The sequence below is a fragment of the Loxodonta africana genome, chromosome X, assembly GCF_030014295.1.
Source record: "Loxodonta africana isolate mLoxAfr1 chromosome X, mLoxAfr1.hap2, whole genome shotgun sequence".
Classification (NCBI taxonomy): Eukaryota; Metazoa; Chordata; class Mammalia; order Proboscidea; family Elephantidae; genus Loxodonta; species Loxodonta africana.
The window spans coordinates 88,548,988-88,574,900 of NC_087369.1; the positions used below are offsets into that span (position 1 = coordinate 88,548,988).

At 34.4% G+C, this 25,913-nt stretch overlaps 1 protein-coding gene across 9 annotated transcripts in view; it reads right to left on the bottom strand.

Moving 5' to 3' along the window:
- ATRX (ATRX chromatin remodeler) overlaps positions 1-25,913 on the bottom strand; it is a 414,424-nt gene that overhangs the window by 249,361 nt on the left and 139,150 nt on the right. For 5 of the 9 annotated variants that reach the window (XR_010319813.1, XM_064278569.1, XM_064278572.1 and 2 more), the window contains 4 exons: positions 23,357-23,466; positions 19,684-19,751; positions 16,297-19,376; positions 11,102-11,174 (listed from right to left, as the gene is read on the bottom strand). Coding sequence is in view for 8 of the 9 variants with exons in the window: in XM_064278569.1 (XP_064134639.1) it covers positions 11,102-11,174; positions 16,297-19,376; positions 19,684-19,751; positions 23,357-23,466 (3,331 nt within the window). In the remaining variant the exon portion in view is untranslated. The remainder of the gene's footprint in view (positions 1-11,101; positions 11,175-16,296; positions 19,377-19,683; positions 19,752-23,356; positions 23,467-25,913) is intronic. The other 4 variants (XM_064278575.1, XM_064278573.1, XM_064278570.1 and 1 more) reach the window with 2 other exon arrangements.

A 25,913-nucleotide genomic window follows, 5' to 3' on the forward strand; every position in this document is an offset into this window, starting at 1 on the left:
TAGGAATAAATGCGCCAATATATTTTAACTTGTAAAGAAAAGACTACCCAAACCATGTTTCAACTTAAGCTACAAATAAAAACTTCTGATTATCCTCCAATTCTATAAAATTCTGCGATATACTGAAAAATCTCAGGAACATAGCCTACGGACAACTTTTGCCAACTACAATTTGATGCTAGATAATCTTCCAATCCTAGACTTGCTGGGCTGCCATAATCCAATAATTACAATGTCAGACAGACCCGCAACAGTAAAGCAACTTATTCAGACAAATGGCATTCTAAGACAAAACTCCACATGAGAGAATTTATTCAACAGCAAAACATATTCTTAGAAACTCAGTGTGTAATAAACTACTATACTATGAAACAGTATACCTCAAACTGGATGAAGATTTTTTGGTCTTTAAATTTCAATTTATTTCATATATTCTGTTAACCAGACAAAAGCATACAGTAAATATTAAGTATTAAAACAATCAGGAATCATAATATTATTATGATTAATAATAATATTCATGTTAGAACAGAGAAGGGAAATGCTATTATTACACACATGGTAAAAGAATACATATTACCATAAATGAGTTTTCACTTCCCTAAATGTATGTCGTACAATAGCCTCACTCACAACGAAACATCTCAAGATGCTACTCAAAGGCCAATTTGCTAGTGGAAAAATCAACTGCTAAAAGTATGAGAAAACACTACGTTTAATGATACCACCATATGTTAAAATAGAATACAGTAGATTCTCATTATTCATAGATCCCATATTTGCAAATTCACCTATTTGCTAAAAAGTATTTGTAACCCCCCCAAATCAAAACTCGCAGCACTTTCATGGTCATTTGCACAGAGAGGCAAAAACTTTGAGTTGCCCAATGCGCACATTCCCAGTTGTGGTCAACCAAGGCTATGTTCTGCCTTCTTGTTTACATAAACAACTATCCTTTTCATGGTCTATTTGGTGCCAAGTTTTTCACATCGTCATGCTTTTTGTTCACAATTTCACTGCTTCAAATGACCCTCGAGCATAGTGCTAAAGTACTGTCTAGTGTTCCTAAGCACAAGAAAGCTGTGAGGTAATACCTTATGGAAGAAATACATGCATTAGATAAGCTTCGTTCAGGCATGAGCGACAGTGCTGCTGGCCATGAGTTGAGTGTTAATCAATCAATAATATATATTAACTAAGGTGTCTTTAAATAGAAACACATATCAAACAAGACTATGTATTGATCATTGATGAAAATGTGACCAGAGGCTCACAGGAACCAAACTCAGTATTTCCTCTAGGTGCCATGGTTGAGTATTTGATAATTCAGTGTTTACTGCAACTTTATAGACCATAACTATCACGAATAATGAGAACCAACTGTATATCCTTAGAAAATTTCCATGTTTGCACTAAAGGAATAGATTTGAAAATACAAGATAAAAACAATCATGCAGCTTTTATGAAAGACAAAGTGTTGTGACAAGTCTGTGTGTTCTTCTGATATTAAGTTCATAAATCACAGCTACATAGAGAAATATTTTATAAAAAGGTCCAAAACGGAGATGGCATGATTCTGATAGTTTGCCATGAACTAAGTGCTATGGGACAAACATCCACTCTGCAATCAAATTTGATTCTCCAGTTCAGTCAAAAACTTGAAGCTGGAATTATGGTATCTGTTATTTCTGGATTTGAAACTCCTCTTTATATTCGTTACCAAACAGTGACATTTCAGTCAAGAATGCATTCAATGATTATTGTAGTTAGGTGCCATTAAGTTCATTTTGACTCATAGTGACCCTTGTGACAGAGCAGAACTGCCCCATAGGGTTTTCTAGGCTGTAATCTTTACAGGAGAAGATTATCAAGTCTTTCTCCCATGGAGCCACTTGGTAGATTCCAACCACCAACCTTTCAGTAGCAGGTGAGCACTTGACCGTTGTGCCACCGGGGAGATTGTTAATGCATCTTCAATTTTTGTTTGACAAGCAGATTGTTCAAAAATATCATCTCATTGCTATTTATATTCAAGCATGTACAGCAAAGGCACCTAAACAGACTGAAGCAAAATAGGTGATAACTTCTGAAAATGTTTACTATCTGCCTTCTATAGCTTTCTCCCTCGAACAGACTAGAAATATTTAAACACAGTGTCACCAATTGCTAAACGAAGACCTCAGATCAAAAGATAAGTTTGCTTTGCTGAGGGTTGCTGCTCTGGTTTGTATTTCAAAAAAATGAAGACTAGATCACTTGGATTTAAGTCTTAATGGAGTTGAGCTATAAAGCTTTGCTCCTATAATTTTGGTCAGTGGTTTGCTGACTTGCATTGCACAGTAAACTTTTAAAAAAGAGGGACTAATATAGTTGCCAACTTTTCATTGTGCCAAGATAATTAAACCCAATTACCATTTACTCTTATCATTTTATAAAGTAAAATACATTTTAACACTCCCTCCCTCAAAATTAGGGAACAACTGCAGAATAAAGGGTAATCCTTTAAATTTAATAAAAATATGTTTCTGGGAAAATTCTCTAAAACACACTACTTTACCATTTCCCATGGACCAGGAAAAATTGTCTTGAACCAATTTGGGGAAAATATTGTTTTGGAATAAATATAAGTTTAAAATACGTGAAGCACCAGATGCTACATTAGAAACAGAAAACCATAATTTACTTGCAGTTACAAGGAGATCTTGTATCACTATTTGAATGGTACAATAAATAACCAACAAAAATACAATTCCTAATCTAGTTACTCTAAAGGTTAGTTTAATAACCTGATTTCGATTTCTATTTTCAAATTTTAAAAAATCTCAAAATTCCTTATTAGCTGTAAAAATTTGGTTGCTAATTACAATTTTTCTTCTTTCAAAACCCTGGACTCCTAGGAATAAGTCTGCTAAATGGGAGGTCAAAATATGTAAAACTATCTACTTCATACCCAAGTTCTATATTACCAGGAGAAACTAAAAAATATGAGATAAGATATAATTCTATATCAACTAATACATCATATAGCATGGAAAAATGAAATGAGATCCACATAAAAAAAAATTACAACTTATCAACAACCTTCAATAAGACCATAATATTTGAAACAGTCACAGTCACTTTCGAAGCACAAAAATTACGAACTTCAGAGAAGGGTCATTTTTCTCCAAATCATAAGTTACACACAAGAGTGATGGAGATAGCCCAAGCTTTACCTGGCTGTTTTAGATTTGCACTATAACACCTTTTGACCAAAGTAAAACCTAATTTATAAAAATGTAAATGAAGCCCTAAAAAGAGTAAGTAAATAAAATTAAATCATTTTGCATAAATTATGACTGACGGTTGAAGTCCAATATGTCAAAGACCCACTATATGATAAATCCAGCCCATAACATAACCTACATCTCAAAGTTACAACTTAACTTGAAGGACCTAAGTGCTAAGGCTGACCTTCAACCTGAGTAGTCAACAAACATGTTGAGGTAAGATGTGTCCCATCTACAAAGCCTGCTGTGAGATGCTTTAAGGGAAACTCCACTACCTTAACTCTGGAGTCACGGGCCACAGAGACTTCAAGGACATCATCACTTGAGAACCAGCTGAGGCTGGCAAAGCATCATTTTGGAGGCCTCGGCTGTACCCATGCTGGTGTGCATGTGATGGATGTATAGTCATGGTCCCTAGTTGATTCTGTTTGCTCTGAAGTTTCCTTTCTTGAGGCTTTCCAGGACGTTTCTGGGAAAATCATCCAGGCAACAAGGCACTGTCCCTGTAATCTCAATGCTCAATATTACATCTTAAGGCAGGTGTAGCATCCAAAGCAGTCATGATTCTATCAGAAGCATTAAAGGCACAGGCTGTGCCACTCTTGGGGCAGAAAACCTGGACAGAGCCGGAAGAAATGGAGCCACTCCTCCATTTTCCTGAAAGGGAGGGAAGGGAGAAGGGGAGAAAGCAAAACAACACGGGAGGGAGGGTAAAAACCCACAAACAAACAACTGGCACTGGTGCATGAGAGAATAAAATAATAGGACCCCAAAACCCATACAAGCTAAATCTTCTAAATCATATAACAAACACCTTATTGCAACTTCATCTACTAAAAGAAAGCAAAAATAAAATAATAAGTAATGAGCTCAACAATGCAGAGACCAACAAGCAATCAGGAAAAAAATGAAAAGCCAAGAAAGCCTATCAAGAAATGAGTAATGCCTCTCGTTTAAGCACTCAAATAGGAAAGGAAAGTACGCCACTTCTTGCCAGTGGATAAATCAGTAAGTTAAAATGTTGAGTTTCCAAAGAAGGAGTAATCAAGAGAAGGATCTCTTGCTTTAGAGAAAGTCATAACAAAAGCAACACAAAATGTTAGAGCTAGAAGAAAAGACCTTAGAGTCCAACCCTGTTGTTTTATAGATGTGGAAACGAGCTCAGAAAGGGAAAGTAACTAGGCCAAAGAAACAAAGCTAGTTAGTGGCAAAGCCAACAGTAAAACCTAAGATCCTGAATCTCGATCTGCTACTACTTTTATTATACGGGCACTATATACTCCCTGCTCATTAACTGCTTCTGTGCTAATGAGTGCTTGGGCAAATATATTATAGTCACACTTCTAAAGATACATCTATTTCACTTATTTCAAAATATATATATTTAATAATAAAAGAATTCAAGCTTTGATTTTTAAAGATTAATGAAAATATTTCTAAACATCTTTAGTCCAGTACGATTCATCTCTAAAATTCACTAACAGATCATCTCAGACAGATCCTACAATCTACCCATCTTTTAAACAGGCTCTATAAACAGATCTGAAGTAAAGTACAAAATAAAAATTGTATTTGAGGATCAAAATACTGTGCATCCATACACTAAGATGACAAATGTTTTAAAATATTTGTTTTTAGATACTTTGTACACAACACCACAAAAGAATACTCAGTTTAAACAGAAAATTCTGAATAAGACTACAGGTTTAAATGCAAGCTGTTTAGAAAAACAAAACAATTGTCTAAATATATGTAGTATTAAAATATCACTGTATTTTAAAGGTTGATATGTAAAACAATTCCAAGAACTACAGTCAAGGAATGTAAAATATTTTCTGTGGAAACAGGGTGGTGAACACATATCCTTACAGTAGGGCAGTGCAAATCTAATGGAAACATATACAAATAAAAAGAACTATCAAATTTATGGTCTACTATATTATTCCATACCCTGTAGAAAGTCTGAAACTGTACTTTTTTTCTTAAAGCTACATCTGGCCAATTTAAAGTAAATGATAAAATTGCTATTATTTATTACAAGGACTAGGATATTTATTACTACCAATTCAACAAATAATATTAAAAACCCACTATGCTCCAGGTTAAAACTTACAAAACCAACAACAATCTACTGTTCAATGAAGCAGTAAGTTCAAAATTGGCAATACTGTTATGCATTACAACTCAATGTGTTTTTCACTTACAAAAAAGCAGTTTAGATTAAAAAGTATATCCAATTTTCCAGTGTACCAAAATTCAAATGGCATTTTAATGGTCACTGGATTTTTATTCTCACAATGAAAAACTTACATTTCATGAATCCAATTGTTTACTGCATCACTACTATAAAAAGCAATGTGAGGTTTTGTTTTATAGCAGTCATGTACTCGTGCACTTAAAGGTAAGAATTAAAAAATAAAACATCTCATAGAATTACTATGAAATTCTTTACCTTCAAAATATATATTAATATATCTTTAACTCTTAGGTTCAAAATTACTATTTTGACATGAAACTTTCTTTTAAAAAATGACCAAAGCATAATGATCTCTACCAAAAAGTGTTGAAATTCATGAGATATTTATGAGATTTTAAATAATCAAAAAGCTAAACAATGATTTGAATTTAATGAAAAACAGCACTGTTTCTTTTTGGTGAGGGTACTATGAAAATTATTATTAAATGACTTTTTAAAAAATCTTAGGAGCAGAAAAGTAAAAACTGTATGAAATTAAGAAACCAGTTATTGGCAATTTATAGATAAGTTCTCATATTTAAATAAGCCCAAATAACAAAAATGTGTACTCTCTAATTTTATACAAAAGCCTATGTCAGGTTTAGAGGAAATTTTAACAAGAAAAATATTAAACACTGATATAATTTTAGGGAATTTGGTCATATAAGAACCAGTTTAATATTTTTTATATTTGCGAAGTGAAAACAGAATTGACTCAAGTCTCAATTTTGTTTTGAAATTTCAAAATTAAAACAAAGGAGGCATATAGTATGTCAGAAAAAAAATGAATCACTTTTGCAAACACTAAATCCAAACTCTTTTTTTTTTCTTTTCTTTTTGGAGACCTATTTATCATTTTCTAAAGTCCAATATCACCAAGGAACAAAGAACAAGAAAGGAAGGCTGGATACTGTAATGGTTATATGTTACGCAGTGAGGAAAAAGGGACACTACACTAACAGTATTTCTTTCCTTGCTGGGAACTCTAGTACAGAAAAAAGAGGGCTGGCAGCAATTGTAACCAGTTTAAATACCTACAAATAGATCCTATCTACTGGTTGGACACCTGAATTATACTTAAATGACATGTGATACTTACCTGAACTACATAAACAAAGCAAATTGAAAAAAAAAATTTTAATTGCTAGACATTTAAAATCCTTACTCACACAGAAAAACAAGTAAAACATTTAATTTAAAATGCTACATTTGTTTTTCAAGTACAATCAAAGAGAATCAAAGGAACTTTGCCAATCAAACAGGACCATTATGAAATTTTTTTTTTTACTTGGAGGAAAAAAACCAACAAAATTGAAAGAAAAATTATTCCAGATTTAGCAAAGTTATATAAAGAGTAGGCACAGACATGATGGACATTTGGAAACATGTCTAAAATGGAAGCCAAACGAAAAGTCATGTTTAAGGAACTTGAGATATACTCATGCCATTAATCTTTGCTGAAAGCATGGAAACAATCATTAAATATCATCATTAGCATAAACAATCCAGGAATCATCAATCTCTTCCCAAAATATGCTGCAGTAAGTCTTCAACAGAATTCCCACACAAGCTTGTAGTGGAAAAAAAAAATTCACTTGCATATTTTCTAGATTAAAAGGCAGAAGTTTACCAAATGATAGAACAATACTTGGAAATGTATAAGCCTATGATCTAGTCCACTATAATTAAGTAGAACTTCCATTAACAACAGGGAATTCCTTTAAACAATCTCCACATCAAATTTTGTACCTATGAAAAATAATTATTCAGCCCAACCCAAAGAGAAAAGAGAAAAAACCTATGGAGTATTGTTACACCAAATTAAGCATTCTTCAATGATAAAGTAAATATATTCACATGTGTGGCATGGTAGGGTATACCAAAAAAAAAAAAAAAAACAAACCCGGTGCCATCGAGTCGATTCCGACTCATAGCGACCCTATAGGACAGAGTAGAACTGCCCCATAGTTTCCAAGGAACGCCTCGCGGATTCAAACTGCTGACCCTTTGGTTAACAGCCGTAGCACTTAACCACTACGTCACCAGGGTTTCCATGGTACAGGGTGTGTGTGTATATATATATATATATATATATATATATATATATATCAAAATCTCAACTAAGCCAAACTTGAAAAAAAATGATTAGAGAAATTCAGCAATTTCCTTTTTCACTCAAAAGCTGAATTTTAAATACTTTTCACATCCTGCAAAAATACAAATAATGACCATACTGAAAATAATTATTTTTGTGGGGCAAATGGCCACTTCGGTGATACGTTACTACATAATGTCTAAAGATAAGCCTGGTTTAATGATCTTCAACACTAAAACTATTAAACTTGAACACACTACTACCCTATCACTGAGGCCAACTCACAGGGCAGGTATTAAAATATATGGCATTATTAGAAAATGTTTGGTCAAAATATTCCTACTGAAAACATTAAGGAATGATAATGTATTTTCAATGACAGCCTAGCTGTAGAATTGCAACCATGATTAATAATTGTATGAATGGATTTGTTTTCAACAAAAGAACCAGCTTAAAGCTCAGTAACAGGTATTCAAAAGGCAAATGAAACATTAACCTAAAGGTACATTCAAAAAACTGACTTTAAAATTGCATGTAAAATTTAAATAACTTGACAAACTATTTGGTATTAATGTTTTCCATTTCAACGAGCACATAAAGTCTAAGCTATAAAATTTAAATTCTCAGTTACACAAAATTCAAATACAAGGTTAGTCTACTTCTTATATTTTTTCTTAAAAACCCTACCAGAAAAATGATAAAAATTAACTGTTGATAAAACTATACTATTTTGTCCTTGTTCATCAAATGAATACAATTAAATAGAAATTAACTTATAGGTTAGACTATACTGTCTCACAAGAGCATACATTTACTTTCAAACATATACTGAAATAACAGAAACTTATTTACTCATATCTATTAAAATATTCGTGACATAACCAAGTTTTTTAAATTATTTCAAAAGCTATCATACCTTTAAAATAGAAAAAGTAAATAGTGAAATCTGTTAAAAAAAAGTTCACACAAATATACATATATGCATATACATGTGCATGTGTATATGTATATGTGTGTGTGTATATGTGTTTGGAAACATAAAATATTTACTTTCTTAATTTCAGGACTATCAAAACTTCTTTGGCTACAAACCAGCCTACATATCTTTATTCTAATAAATTCTTCAACTCTCATGAAAAAACCCATTATAATTAAAATTAAATGCTTGAACGAGAAAATGTTTTACAGAAATTTATTTTATCCAAATAGTTAAGTATTTTCATTAATACACTATTTTCCTCTTCATAAACATCAACACTGAAAATATATTACAATACTACTAAAAAAGGGAAAGCGTATGAAAATTATACACAATTACACAATTGTGTACAAATTTATACACAATTACAATACACTGTCTACTATAATACATCCCACTCAAAAATGTGAAACTGGTAAAAATAATTCCAAGACTTAAGCATGACCTGCAAACTTTTTAAAAGTTATTTAGTGCACATTCAAATATTGTTCAAATGCACTGTCTATACTAAAATAGTGCAACAAGGTATTTGTATCCCCAACATAATTAGATAACCCATGGGTATTAGATACTTCTTTGGTATAGTGGATATCAAACAAGTTATTAACTGTATATAATATAAAAGAACATTGAACTATAAAGAAAAGTATCAAAGTATAAGAATAAAGAAAGTCACACAAGATAAAATTCAATTCTTGTTAAAAGTACTCAATAGGGTTGTATTTTTTTAATCACAGATACAAGATGGAAAAAAGGATAATTTCCAATAAAATATTTGCCAGTTACAGAGAAATATGATCAGGTAACTTAAAAGATGAAAATGGTATTTATATCTTGACAAGCTCTATCCAAGTAAAAAATTATGCCTTAACAACACTCTCATTTGGAGCCAAATATGAAATTAAGGTTCGTTACTCAAAGTTAAATTAAGATATAGAATGTTTAAAACATTATTAGGCTTTTAATAACATTTAAGGCCTCATAATTTACAGGAAAATGGATAGTAGCATAAATAATAGAAATTAAAGCATTTTAAGAGAAATAAAACTTTAAATGCTTTCCTAATCTGGTTGTGATTCAGTACTATGAAATCTCTGATGAATAAATTGTATGCCTTTACTATTGTTTTCTGGACCTCACTCCTTTCCCATATAATAATGGTATAAATTTTTAATTACAAAGTAAGTAGGTAAGCACCTGAGCCTTTGTGTTCATGATGAAGCTCTATTCAAAAGTGCAAAATAAAACTATTCATTCACTTTTATAAAAATGTTCCCCTTTAATTAGCAGAATGCTGCTCTTTGAAAGAAAAAAACCTTTCATCAGCAGCAAAATGGAAAGCAGAGTTAGAGCAAAAGCCCCCACAGCATTTCCTAACTCAAAAAAATTTCTTACAAATTTATGACACAAAAGTTACATGGATATTTTCAAGTTTAATTGATGTTAGAGTTTACTGTTAGGAAAAATGGATGTCTAATCTAATGCAACTTAATAAAATCATCTCAAGTCTATCATAGATTTTTGGTGCTAGAATTAATCAGAGATTATTTCATCCAATCCTTTCATTTTAGAGATTAAAAAAAAAAAAAAAAAACCTTTGATAAAGAGTAGTTAAGTCACTTGCTCCAGATCAGACAGACAGTTGTTAGGGAAGTTAGTACTAGAAGTCAGGTATCCCTACTCCCATTATTCCAAACTTCCATCCACTATACTGCATGGTATTTTTGTTAATGATTATGAGCGTGGGATGTGCTACAGTGCAAGAAGGGGTTAAAAGAGATGCAGAAACATTAAGGTTATATTATTTAATATCTTCGTTTTCTTTATTCTTTACTGCTGTGATATGGATATGTCTTTGTAGTTTCTTTCTTCTCTCAGTCCTCCCTTAGTTAAGTAAATCTGTATAGGCTACACTGTTTATATTTAAAACTACTGTTTAAGTCTTATTAAAGTTAATGCTACCATACTGTTTACTTATATTTTATTTGAAAATGGTTAAAATCTCAGTCTAGACATCTTGTGAACTGATACCTATTTTTCAAAGTGATTTCTTAATCTTAAATATCTGAGCAATCCCTTTTACTCATTCTTAACAGATTTTAATAAATAGGACCACCATATTGGATGGCAAATGAAAAACAATCAGATATAGAACAGAAAGATGTCTGTTGTCACCAATTTATTGATATGATTCATTTTTAATCGATAAAATAACCTGTCAAAATTAAAATATTCTCAAATTGTCACAGCTTACATGGACACATAAAATTGACAGTGCAGTATTTATAACACACCCTATGCTAGGTGTGTTAATACTTATAAATATTTACTTTCTCTTAAGGTTTCTGAGTTTTAGCCCATTTTCTGGCCTTTTTTCAAACTTGCAGGAAGAATGTGAGTGAGTCTTTCTAAGGCAGGCACTCCTGGTTTTTACAACCTGCTTGCTGTTCCGTAGCTGCTGTTTGCGCCCACGCCTAGAGTGTGTTATAATCTTTTTAAAGTCCTTACAGATGGAATCATACCTATTCTCAGGATCATTGTCATCGTCGTCGTCATCCACTGTGAGGGGTACTGATTTAGATAAGGCTTCATCTCCTTGAGGGGGAAAAAAAAAGTGTACTTAAAATTAAAGTATCTTATGTAAGTAAAACCATGTACAATAAAACTGAAAGCCAGAATTTTTAATACAAACTGGCAGGTTCTAAACTCTACTCTGCGATCAAAAACATGAGTAAAAAAAATTGACATGGAAAGCACAGTGGGGAATTTATGAAGTGTCAGCAGTAAAATGGTATACAGTTGGATCTTTTGTATTTCAAAGTTCCTTCCCAGAGCATGAGTTTTTAAAGTCCACCCTTCTCAGTAACAATTCTGTATCAATTAGCATAAGTTTCTAACTGAAATAAGCCTCATACTGGTCCATTTTAGGTTTAAGGTTAACAGATGTCTAATTTATCCTGTATCATCAAGGAATAGCAAAGGAGCTATTAATATTCTGGTAGTGCCATGTAATTTAAAATATATTTGGATCTTCATGGTATTCATGACTAGGATTTTTGGAGTCCCTGGGTGGTATAAGCAGTTAATGTGCTCAATTGCTAACCAAAAGGTTGGTGGTTCGAGTCCACTCAAAGGTGCCTCAAAGAAAGGCCTGGCGATCTACTTCTGAAAAATTAGCCAATGAAAACATTATGGAGCATAGTTCTACTCTGACACACATGGGGTCACCATGAGTCAGAACTGATTCCACTTTGACTAGAATTACCCAGAGATACATTAGAGTATAGTAAAACGTATTTTCTTGTAAAGGTCCACATTTCCATCTTTTGATCAAAAGTCTCAAGAAATTAAGATTTGTGCATTTCACTGTATGTAAATTTTACCTCAAAAGAAAAACAAACTTAAATATTGAACTCTAATACTATGCATACTGAAGTATCTAGAAAGAGAAGTATTCTGGTGATTACCATTTACTTTGAAATGCATTAGAAATATCAGGTAAATCTCACGGGCATAAACTGAATGAAAAAAGCCAATCACAAAAGAATACATACTATATGATTCCGTTCTCAAAATAACAAAATTATAGAGAAGAAGAAGAGATTAGTGGTTGCTAAGGGTTAGGAATGGGAGTGGGGAGGGGGTGTCTATAAAGGGGTAGCACAAGGGAGTTTGGTATCTTGACTGTGGTAGTGGTTACACGAAACTATACATGTGATACAACCGCATAGAACATTACTTACACACACACAGAGACACACTAGTGCATGTAAAACTGGTGAAATCTGAATAAATCTTCAGTTTCTTGGTTTTGTCACTGTACTATAGTTATACAAGATGTTACCACTGGGGGAAACTGGGTAAAGGGAAACAGGCAACTTCCTGTGAATCTATATTATTTCAAAATAAAAAGTTAAAAAGCCAAAAATAAATTAGATACCTTGACGGACAGATAGAAGCATATATAGACAGATGATAAAACAAGTATCAAAAAACCAAATACGCTGCCATTGAGTCAATACCGACTCATAGAAATCCTACAGGAGAGAACAGAATTCCCCCACAGGAGCGCCTGGTGGATTTGAACTATCGACCTTCTGGTTAGCAGCCAAACTCTTAACCACTGTGCCACCAGAGTTTCCAAAGCAAGTGCAGCACAATGCTAATGGTAGAAGCTTTTCTGTATATTTAATTTTTTTCATAATAAAATGTTGGGGTAAAAATCTATAAAGAACAGATACCTATAGTTTCATGACAGAAACATGCTAAATATGGAAAAGCAAAAATAATTCCTACAATATCCCAGCTAACTCATAATACATGCCTCAAACAGACCAATCTTCAAATAAAATATTACTCGTAGTATTACTGCCATCTTCTCTTTACTATACTTTTCAAAATTTGACCCATTCTCAAACATCTAGCTCAAGCACTACTTGTTCCTTTAAGTTTACTCCCAAACGCTTTAATTGTAGGTTTTCTTCTTATATTTTTTAAATGATTTATCTACATCAGTCTCGCTCACTAGACTGTCGTAAGACTATTATTCATCTTTGTCACTCATGCCACTTCCAACCCCCAATTTCTAGGAAAATATTGTACCCATATACTAAAAACAAAACAAAACAAAACCCAAACCCACTGCCATTGAGTCAATTCCGACTCAAAGTGAGGCTACAAAACAGAGTAGAACTGCCCTGCAGGGTTTCCAACGAGCAGCTGGCTGATTCAAACCCGCTGACCTTTTGGTTAGCAGTCTGAAGTCTAAAGCACTGTGCCATCAGGGCTCCAGTGTGTACTCAAATATTGCTAAATAAGTTGGAATCCTCTAAATTCACGGGGCAGAAGGCCTTTTAAGATCTCCTAAAATTGCCTTCTAAAGTAACTTGGACATGTTGCTGTTGTTAGGTGCCATACAGTCAATTTTATAGCGACCACGTGTGACAGAGAACTGCCCCCATAGGGTTTTTTCTAGGCTGTAATCTTTACAGGAGCAGATCGCCAGGCCTTTCTCCTGCAGAGCCATTAAGTAGATTTGAACTGCCAACCTTTGGGCTCCTTTGGAGATACTGGGGAAATAAAATAAATTTATCAAGTTTATAAGAATATGCAAGTAAATTCCTAAGGAATGTCATTTATCATTGGCTCACACCCAAGCTTATCTTGAAAAACACTGCTTTTTATATAGTACTTATCTTCAAGGCCCTTCATATTCTCTTTTGCTTAAATATCTCTATGACAAAGTCCAATTTTTACAAGTGTAAAATTTATCTTTCTCTTTCCATCTCAGGTAGTCAGCTTAGTTCAAAGAAATACCCAGGGTAACAAAAATCCCGAACGAGGCCTGTTCCACTGAACTGTTGAGAAATTTTCATATGCTGAAGTGCTGGATTCTCAAGGCTTCTCTGAATATACATTCAAGAAAAAGTTCACCTCCTAATCAGCCCCACTGGTCCTTCAGATCAAAGTTAATTTAAGTCAAAATGGAACATAATGATTTAGACTGTTGTTGTCAGGTGCCATCAAGTCCATTTTCACCTCATAGAAACCTCATGTAACAGAGTAAAACTGTCCCACAGGGTTTTCTAGGCTGTAATCTTTACGAAAGCAGATCACCAGATCCTTCTCCTGTGGAGTCACTGGGTGGGTTCAAACTCCCAAACTTTTGGTTAGCAGCCAAGCACTTAACCATTTAGCCACCAGGGCTCCTTTGACTAGACTAGTGCTAGATTAAGGAATTATTAGGAAATGCACCCTTTGAGTATTTGTTGTGTGTTGCCACCTCTCCTTACAGTCTAATAAATGCATATTACTTATTACACTAAGTATTAACAGTTCTAAACATGAGGTGTGTAATAAAAGCCTTCGTATGCTTCAAATCAAATGTTATTTTGGGAAATTAAAGTTACTAAAATATTTGAAATGTAACGTTGATTTTACTAGAGAACCTGTTTAATCATGAAAATCAATTTTCTAAAGTTTAAGGTAAGTCCAATAGCCTACAATTTGCTATTGGGAGTATTCCATGTAGCCAATCATGATTTCATATTCTTATAGTCTATTATTCTAGTCCTTAATAAGGGTTTTCCCAACTAACTTGATAATTAAAATACTGATTTGATATGCAAGTAACTACTAGATTCTGGCACTATGAATATAAGTCTTCATTCTCTTATATACACACAGTTCTGAAATCCAAAAAGCTCTAAAAATGGAAAAGTTTTTGTAACGTGCTGTCAAAGCTCATTTAAAGCAAAACCTGATCTGAATTCTTTATTCCTGTAAGTGTGAATTTCATGTTTTGCTTGATTATGGGATTGTTGCCTCAGATCCCATGGGGCTATTACATAGTAAATGGTAATTGTCCTGCTGTAAATTCTGGAACTCTTTTGCCCCAAGAATTTCAAGCAAGGGACTGTGAACCTGTAGTTACAATAGCCATATAGGCATTTGATACAGCACAACATTAAAATGAAGAGCACAGCATGCATATCACACCTGTTTTCAAAATCAACTCTTTAGGCAAGTTCTACCTAAAAAGTAATTTAAACTTTTATTAAAAACTAGGATTCAAGTCAATTCCATTAAAACTCCAATTGTACTACATTGAAAATTCTAATATAAGGAATAAAGAGAAAAACGTCACCATTCTTCCTATTAAAAAAAAAAAACCGAAACCCATTGCCTTAGAGTCAATACTGACTCACAGCAACCCTATAGGACAGAGTAGAACTGCCCCATAAGGTTTCCAAGAGGCACCTGGTAGATTCGAACTGCTGACCTTTCGGTTAGCAGCCATAGCACTTAACCACTATGCCACCAGGGTTTCCATTCTGCCTGTTAGTAATACAATTATATGTGAAATTTACTTTATAAAAATTTTAAGTAAACTCCAGTGCCCCTAGTTGACTAATAAGTCTTTACTGACTAAAAAAAAAAAAAAAGACAATATAAATGACCAGTATGCATTTATTTTACAGCTAATTTTTTAAAAAGAACTTTGATAAGGATACAAATTATTCTTAAATACTTCTTATCCGTATCATTGACCAGTTGACGCAAACTCTAACTGTCCTGATGTCCTATCTCATCAGGGTGAAGTAATCCATATACTTTTTGGATTTTCTTTTTTTCTTTTGTATTTTTAAAAGACAGAAACATCTGTTCAAGTCATTAGGAACTAGCTGATGAGAAGCAACAAAGGGTTTCAGTGATGTAACTTTAAATTATTTCAGAGGATTTCATAGGACACAAAGTTAACCTGTCTAATTTGAAAAGCAACATGCATGGCAAAGCAGTTAAAGTTTTCACAAACTATGTTATACCAGTACCCAGCACTCAGCTCCATTACATGAATAAATAAATGCCTACTGAACTACTGGCACCATTCTGATTTTCCTTCACAAACTACTGCTCAATTATTCCAGAGACAGCATTAAACACTGACAATGAAAGCTGGACTATAACTAGTTACCCAACAAACTTGGTATCCCTGATACAAAACAACAACATTGTTTGAATTACCTTCCAATAATGGCATAAAATAAATGGAGAAAGAAACCCTAGGTCCTTACACTTTGTAGTAAATATCGCAAGAATTTTTAAATGGTCTTTTCCTAAAATATAGCCTTGAATTCGATAGGCTTCAAAAAAATTAAAGAATGTAGTTATTCAAGAGGAAAAAAGTACAAATTTTAATTTTTTTATTTCTGCATACCTGAAGATTGGCAAAATCCAGTATGTGAAGATAGCACTAAATTTTCAGTCACAGGCTTAATTTTCTGCTCATCACTGCTCCCATCACCTACAGAATTCTGATCATCATCTCCTATATCAGAAGATGAGGAAGTAATCTCAGCTTGCTTCCTTTTAGTGCTTGTTCTCAGAGAATTTCTCTTTTTCTCCTTGACATTGCTTGTCTTCTTTTTAGGTGTAGGTCTTTGTTTCTTCTGCTTTTTATTATCTTCAGAGCAACTTTCCTCAGCATCAGATGATGATGAGCCACTTTGTACTTCCTTGGTATTTCTTTTTGAATTTAAATTTCTTCTTTCCCTCAAGTCTATTCTCTTTAGCCTCTTATCAGAGGAATCACAACCATCTTCTTTCAAGGAATATTTCTCAGTATCAGATGATGAACAATCTTGTCTCTTCCTCGAACTCTTTTCAGGCAAGTTGCACCTTTTTTTCTCTCTATCAGATGCTCCATTTCTACTCCTTTTATCTTCTGAAGAGTCATAACTATCTCCTTTCCCTAGTAACTTCTCAGCATTATCAGATAATTCATTCTTCTTTTTAGAAGTTTTTTCCTTTATTTTTTTACTTTTCTTTTCCCCATCAGTTGTGTCATTCTTGTCTTGTTTTATGTCTTTAGGAAAATGACAAATCCCTTCTTCTTCAGGTAATTTCTCATTGCCATCAGATGATGAATCATACTGTTGTTCCATCTTACTTATTTTCTCCAAGTCTGTAGTTTTCTTTTCTTTTTCTTCAGTTCCCTTTTTGCCCTGCTTTTTATCATCTCCAGAAGACTCATCAGTCTGCTCTTTCTTCGAAAATTTCTCAGCAACTTCAGGTAGGCCACTCTGCACTTTCTTATACATTTTGGTTTTCAAATGCTTGTTCTTTTCTTTAGTTTCAGCAACCTTTTTGTCTTCAGGAGAACTAAAACTCTCCCCTTTCCCAGAAGGCGGCTTATCCAAGCCATCAGAGGATACGCTTGGCTGCTGCTTCTTAGAGAGCCCATCTCTTATTTCCATGATGGTTTTGTCTTTATCAACTGTGCCGTCGGCTGAAGAGAAATTCTCTCTCTCTTGTTTCCTTTCAACATTATCAGATGATTTTTCTCTTGCAGTCTTCAAACTTTTCTCCCTTTGATTAGCCATTCCTTTTTTGCTGTGTTTTTCATCTTCAGAAGAATCGTAATCTTCTTTATTTGGAACTCTTTTTTTGCTTGTTCTGGTAGCCCCAATTTTACTCATGATTTTTATCTCTTTTTCTAATTCTGAGTCATAATTGGAAGATTCAGACTGGTTTTGACGTTTCTTTTTAGAAATTATAGAGCTTTTAGCCGATTTGCCCTTTTTAACATCAAAATCTGAACCAGAAGTAGAACTTTTTCGTTTCCTTTTTCCTTTATCATCCTTCTCTGCTTGAGCCTTTAAATCACACAAAGTCTTCTCATGATTTGTATGAGTTTCATTAATGTCAGATTCTGAAGAACTATGACTCATCCTGCTTACCTCTTTGAGGATTGCTAGCATTTCATCAGAGTCTGAATTTTGATCCACAATCTCTGACTGCTTAGATTTAGGCAATTTATTAGGTTTAGGATTATCTACAGCACTGTCAGACGAATTCCGTTTATCCTTCTTTCTCAGTGGAACTGATAGTTTTTGTTTCTCCTTAACTGTTTCATTGCTTTCTTCATCTGAATTAGATGTTGCAGGGTTGGGTTCTGTCTGTCGTCTCAAGGGTGTAGTCTTTACACGTGGAGATCTTCGAAGATCAGATTCTTCTAAAAGTAATGGACTTTCATTTTCAATCAAATGCTCATTATCGCTGCTTTCCTTTACAGGTCCACAGTTCTCTGATTTTGGGTTGAGACCAGAAATTTTATAGACATCTTTATCTTGGGAAACTTCCTGACAATCAGCACCTTTAACTGGGGAATTAGAAAGGGAAACAGGGGTGAGTTTAACATACAATTCTTTTGTTACTTTAGCTGAAGTTTTTGATTTAATACCTCCTCTGCTGTCTTTTGAAGTAATATTTAATTTTACAGAAGAACTCTCCAGTTCTTGCTCAGTTCCACTGTTGCCATCCCCTTGAAAATCAGCTGAACCTTGAACTTCCATAGCAGTCTCAAGATTCTCAAAAATGTCTTCCGGAACTGAAGAAGGAACAGACACAATATCCATGTCTAAGTCATCAGAAGTGTTAGCAGGTTCATACTGAGGTTCTTCTTTTCTACCACATTTCTTATGTTCACCACTGGTACTTTTATTTGCTCTTTGTTCCTCTGTTGGAACACTCTGATCCATATGCTCACTGTCTACCTGTTTCCTTGGCAATTTACCTTCTGACTTTGAAAAATCCTTCCTTTCCAAAGGAAAGGATTTTTCTCCTTTCCTTACTTTTGTTTCAGATTTAGCATCTATAACTTTATGCTCTTTGGTATTTTTCTCTTTGTTTACAGCATCCAAAGCTCTAATCTCCAAATTCAAATCTTCTTCTAAAGCAAGATGAGCCTTCTTGATATCAGCCAACACAGATTTAAAGGCCTTAAGCTGACGTAACTTTGTAGCAGAAGTGATTTCTGAATTTTCTGTTGTCTGCTTCAAAAACTTAACATAACTGGAGTTCATGTTGGCTGTTGTCTCGATCAGTTTTTTTGCCTTCTTAATCATTTCTTTGGGCACAATCAGTGCTGAATAAGCGTAGGTTATAGAGCCAGAACATGCATCGTCTAATTTCTTTTCTTCTCCATTACAATTTGAGCTATTTTTCTTTGGAGAAAATCTGGGTGTATGGTCATATACTTTATTAATCTTTTCATTGTCAACTTTCATCTTCTTCTTATTTTGTTGTAACAACTGTTCTAAATTCTCAAATACGCTGTTGCATGCAGTGACTAAGTCCAACAAAGGCTCCGGGTGACAAATGTAGCAATACCATTGGTTATTTTCATCCATTATTGTAGATAGCTCCTTTCGACCAAGGTTGCGCAGAATGCATTTTTTGCAAAAGGCATTATGACAAAAGTCGCAACAAATCAAGTTTCCACCTTCTGCACACCATCTGAAATTTTTTAAAGATTAAAATATTACTCTTGATGAAACTCATTTTAAATATTTTTTATTATTAGAACAATTTAAATTTTCCTGCCAGCAATTATTAAAGTAATTTAGGTCATCTACATATTCTGTATCAGAAACTTAAAAAACAAACATAAACCTAAGGCTTATGGAAAGAATAATCTTCCACTAAAGTTTTAAAGACATTAATTATGATACAACCAAAATATGTATCTAATATAAGGCTAAGTAAAAATTCCCCCCCCCCAAAAGTAGACAACACTGAATTTTAGTTCATCTTGATTACCTACCTACATTGTTCATCCATTCCATCTGAGTCACGGCTAATATCATCACTCATGTAATACTTAAAGCAATTCTATTAAAAGAAAAGGGGAGGGGGAAATTTTACTCAAAAATGATAATATTCATAAAGGATACATTTTAAGTTATTAAAAGGGTAAGGGGAATTTCTGTGCATGTGTGTTTGAGAATCAAAGTAAAAACACCAAATACCCAAAACTTGCACTCTCAAGAAATAGGAATATCTTAAGAAATTAATTCCTTGACACAGATTCCCGTATCATCAAACACCACTATTCTATACATAAAAGTTCATAAAATATTTTAGTCTCATACTAAAACTATATAAAAATTTATTAGACATCATACTTAATAATTTTAATAGTCACCACATATACATACATATTATGTGTACAGCTAAGCAATTAATCTACATTACCTTTAAATCTCAAAATACTGACCATGACGGTACTGTGCCCAATTTTTGAGAAAAAGCTAAGACTCATAATATGTAAATAAATCTTCCAAAGCCATGCAACAACTGAGGCTGGTATTCAAACCCAAATCTGATTGATTTCGAACTCCTTTCACCAAGTTTAATGATAGAAGGTTTCATGCCCACTGATAAAAACTGCTGACTACTAAATGGGGTAGGTTCAACAGACTAGCCCTAAAAAAAAAAAGCAATCAAATACAGGGGGTAGAAATGGACATCTATACTTCTTAAGACCCTTCAGGTGATTCTAATTGTCAGGTTGCAAAGCACTGTCCTAGCAGAACTAGGGATAAGAGAGTGAGGCAGGAACAATTAGAATCACCTACAGAATCTTAAAAAGTACAGACACCCATTCCTATCCTAAACCACTAAAGGGTATATCATACATATGTGTGTGTATCATATAAAGATGGAACTCTGGTAGCAAAGTGGTTAAGAGCTCAACTGCTAACCAAAAGGTTGGCAGTTCAAAACCACCAGCCACTTCTTGGAAACCATATGGGGCAGTTCTACGGGGTCCTATAGCATCCCTATGAGTCAGAATCGACTCAATGGCAACAGGTTTTTTAAATCATATAAAGAGAAAGTGAATATACATTATGAATTCAGCAATACTAGACCCAGGTGTCATAATTTAAAACCAAATGCCACAGTATGTCCCCTAGATGACAGGCTCCTGGTTAACCTGAATTCAAGGAAAGAAGGGACACAAATTGGTAAAAGCAGGTCTGTGTCTACCAAAAATTCATGCAAGTCTGGGGTCTTAAACGCGAACAAGCGGCCATCTAAGATGTATCAATTGGTCTCAACACACCTGGAGCAAAGGAGCAGGAAGAACACCAAAGACACAAGGTAATTATGAGCCCAAGAGACAGAAAGGGCCACATGAACCAGAGTCTACATCATCTTGAGACCAGAAGAACTAGATGGTGCCCACCTACAACTGATGACTGCCCTGACGGGGAACACAACAGAGAACCCCTGAGGGAGCAGGAGAGCAGTGGAATACAGACCCCAAATTCTCACAAAAAGACCAGACTTAACGGTCTGAGACTAGAAGGACCCCAGAGGTCATGGTCCCCAGACCTTCTGTTAGCCCAAGACAGGAACCATTCCCAAAGCCAACTCTTCAGACAGGGATTGGACTGGACTACGGGACAGAAAGTGATACTGGTGAGGAATGAGCTTCTTGGATCAAGTAGACACACGAGGCTATGTTGGCATCTCTTGTCTAGAGGGGAGATGAGAGCTCAGAGAGGGTCAGAAGCTGGCCGAATGGACACGAAAAGAGAGTGGAGGGAAGGAGTATGCTGTCTTATTAGGGGGAGAGCAATTAGGAGTATATAGCAAGGTGTATATAAATTTTTGTATGGGAGACTTACTTGATTTGTAACCTTTCACTTAAAGCACAATGAAAATTAAAAAAAAATCATGCAAGAATCAAGGCAAGGTCATGGAAGCTACACAGATACATCCAAACTCCCTGAGGGCCTGAATTACTGGCCTGAGGGCTGCAGGGACCATGATCTCGGGAGACATCTAGCTGAACTGACATAACACAGTTTATAAAGAAAATGTCCTACATCCTACTTCAGTGATAGTGTCTGGGGTCTTAAAAGATTGTAAGCTGCCATCTAAGATACTTCACTGGTCCCACCCTGTCTGGAGCAAGGGAGAAAGAAGAAACCAGAGACACAAAGGAAAGATTAGTCCAAAGGACTAATGGACCACAACTACCACAGCCTCCACCAGACTGAGTCCAGCACAGCTAGAAGGTGCCCGGCTACCACCACTGACTGCCCTGACAGGGATCACAACAGAGGGTCCCGGACAGAGCTGGAGAAAAATGTAAACCAAAATTCTAACTCACAAAAAACACCAGAATTACTTGTCTGACAGAGACTGGAAAAACCCTCAGAGTATGGCCCCTGGACACCCTTTTAACTCAGTACTGAAGTCACTCCTGAGGTTCCCCCTTCAGCCAAAGATTAGACAGGCCCATAAAACAAAAGGAGACTAAAGGGGCACGCCAGCTCAGAGGCAAGGACAAGAAAGCAGGAGGGGACAGGAAAGCTGGTAATGGGGAACCCAAGGTCGAGAAGGGGAGAACGTTGGCAACCAATGTCACAAAACAGTATGTGTATTAATTGTTTAATGAGAAACTAATTTGCTCATCTAAAGTACAATAAAAATAAAAAACTTTTTTTAAAAAATTCATGTGAGAAAAGATCTAAAGCTGGAACTCTAAGGAAAGCCTGGCCTGCCCCTACATTTCAAGGAGGCTTTTTGTTGTGAAATAAACTAACACAGGATTAGTCTTAGCAAAAATATGATTTGGGAAAACCGTAACCTTGATATAATAAATATTTAAAATTAACTGCAAGGCATTATTAATTTAAAAACTTTAAAATCTATAATCATACACAGGAAACATTTTTAATTCTATTATCTCCAAATTATGTTAAAACTCTGCTCCACATGTTGTTGTTAGCAGTCACCAAAAGTCAGCCTCTGTCATGGCGACCCCCTGTGTTACAGAGTAGAACTGTTCCATAGAGTTTTCTTGGCTGCAGTCTTTATGGAATCAGTTCTCCAGGCCTTTCTTCCATGGAGCCACTGGGTAGGCTCGAACTGCCAACCTGTAGGTTAGCAGCCAATCACAAACTGTTTGCACTACCCGGGCACCCTGCTCCACATAGAGAGTTTAAATTTGGGTAAGTAGGGTACATAAGAAGGAAGGTTATAAGAAATGCATGCATGCACACACACACACACTCTTCAGGTTTTCAAACACACCAAGCTCACCCTCACCTATCAGCTTTTGAATAGTAGGTTGCCTCTGCATAGAACATTCTGAACCAATCCCACTTCACTAGGGTAATTCGTATTCACAGTTCAGATAACCAGCTTACATCACCTCCACTGGAGAACACTCCCCGACCTCACCTAACTCAAATACAAATTACACAGGCTTCCTGTGTGTTCCCATAATAAACTGTATCTCCCCTATCATGGCACTTATAAGGCTATTTATATGTCTGTTTTCCCCACTACAATATACTACAATACAAACCCACCAAGGACAGAGACCAATTCTGTCTTCTTCATTACTGTGTCCCAAAGGTCTGACACACAGTAAGTATTCAAGTTTTTGTGGAATGAATTATCAACACATCATTACCTACCTTACAAATAAGGACTTGCAATGAAGGATGTCTATAAATGGAATCTTTTTGAAAATGATTGACCTGTTGTCCACAAGCTGTGCAGCTCACAATCCCATGAAGCCCATCTTCTAGGAGAAAGCAGTGACAATTACTCACACACACACAAACATACACACACAGATATTTAATTTAGTCATCACTTTGCATCTTCTGGGTTAGAAATGAAATACCTCATAATCCTTGGAAAAATGACATTTGGACACAAGTAAAAAGGTTAATAATTTTACTGACTACTTAAAAACATGACAATCTTCACAAATTCAAGAGTTACAAATCCTAACTTGCTCCTTTTACAGATGCAAACTCTATTTTTCACAATACCTTAATATAACATGAAGAAACTCCCATTAAAAAAAAGTTTAAAATCAAGAGCTCTTTTTTATTTTGCTATAGCTTTGCAAACAAGTTCACGATCAGTTTTTAAAGAATGGGGAATTAAGTGACGTGTGGAAGATAGTATTTTACAACACAATACTTAAAATAGGCATGCCATAAAGATTTTTATTTTCAAAATGCAATTGCCTACACAGATCCTATCACCGTGATATATGAAAAACTGGTAATTTTATCATATTACCAAATCTTCTTCCTAAAGTTTACTTCAACACTATCCATAATCCCCATTAACTTGCCTTCTTTCTATGTCTATTCCACTGCTGACTACATATCAGCACTGTCTACTATTTCCAAATAAGGACAAATAAGACATTGTAGGTATGTCTATCTTGGCAGCAAAACCTCAGGATGGCTGAAGGAAAAGGCAGAGCATTATTCCTCACTGACTGCAGAAAAACAGATCGAAGATAACCTATGCAGAAAAGAATAGAAGGAAATCATTCCTGCCTCACTCTCTTATCCCTAAGTTCTGCTAGAGCAGCGCGTCAAATCTAACAATTAAGTCACCTGAAGAATCTTAAAAAATACAGCCATTCCCACCCCTAAACCACTAAATGGTAATCTCCTAGACATTTTTTAAAGTTTTACAGATGATTATGATGTGAAACCAAGACCTTTATCCAAATATGATAGATTACGATTCAAAAGAGGCCAGTGTAAATGACTGCGTTCACAATCTGTAAAAATGACACAACTCAAAACAAAACAAAAAAACCAACTCTGTTTCTATCCCTAAATAAAACACCACATTCGTTTCTCACTGTTTAATTTCTATTCTCTGTTTTTGTTAGTTTTAAGATGCAAAACACAATGGCCCCAAATATTATTGTCAATATTTTCATTTGCATAAGCTAAAAATGTTTAGTTGCTAATATTTTATTTTAAATTACATTGTCCTACATTACTGTTCGATCTTGGACATTCATGTATTCTGTACTTGTTTTAACAGAATAGGCAGTGTAGTTTTTTTTTTCATTTCAAATAAAGTTTTCATTCAAATAAACTAATAAGATCAATAAAAACTAGAGTTTGAGTGTTAATCCAATGTTAAATAATATTTATTAAGCACCTTTCTAAGTGCTTTTGGGACATAGCACCCCAGTGGCATAGTGGTTAAAAGCTTGGCTGCTAACCAAAAGGTCTGCACTTCAAATCCACCAGCTGCTCCTTGGAAACCCTACGGGGCAGTTCTACGCTGTCCTATAGGGTCGCTATGAGTCAGAATCAACTCGACGGCAATGCATTTTTGTTTTTTGGTTTATGTGCTTTTGCATGTATACCACTCAACAATTAAATAAAACTAGGTGATCCCTTGGAGAATTCCCCCAACATATGCACAAGGAATTATACACATGGATAGTCACTGTAGCACTAATTATAAAATAAAAAATTGGAAACAATTTCATAATTGGAAAATGGATAAACTGTGGTTTATTTATATAACAAAATTTTATAAAACAGTGAAAAATAAAGTAGATGTATATTTACTGATACAGTTAAATAAAATGAAAACAATGAGAAGTTACTGATTGTGAAATGTTGCAAAAGGATTACATACAGCATACTATTTTGTGTATTTCTTAAATGAAAATTGTTTTATGAATAAGTACATCTACAGGAAAAACATATATATATAAATGACATATACACGTATACAAATTTTGGGGGGAGGGAAAAAGGAGAAATGGATCAAGAGTATGACTGATCCAGTACTTTATTTAAGTGGGATCTGAAACAAAGATAGCACAATGCCAAAATGTTACATTGTTTTGTATAACTGTTTCTGTACTTGTAAGGTTCTAAAATTTATTTCTATTTATTAAATATCTTAAAGGTTATAATACAATACAGTGTGTAAATGGAAAAGAGGAATTTTCATTTCTGAGTTCAATATATTTAAATGGTTTTAAAGAGAGAACAAATTATGTCATACAAAAAAGTTAGGTGTAAAATATATTTTCTAACAAACTGGAGGAAGTGTGTCAAAATAGACTATGGTATTTAATAAACAGTAGCTCCTAAATTTTTTTTTCTTTTTTTTTCCTAAAATGGTCAATATATCTTTGTGCTATAATTTTGGTCCAAATCTATATAAGATTATTTTATATGTAAAAGTTAC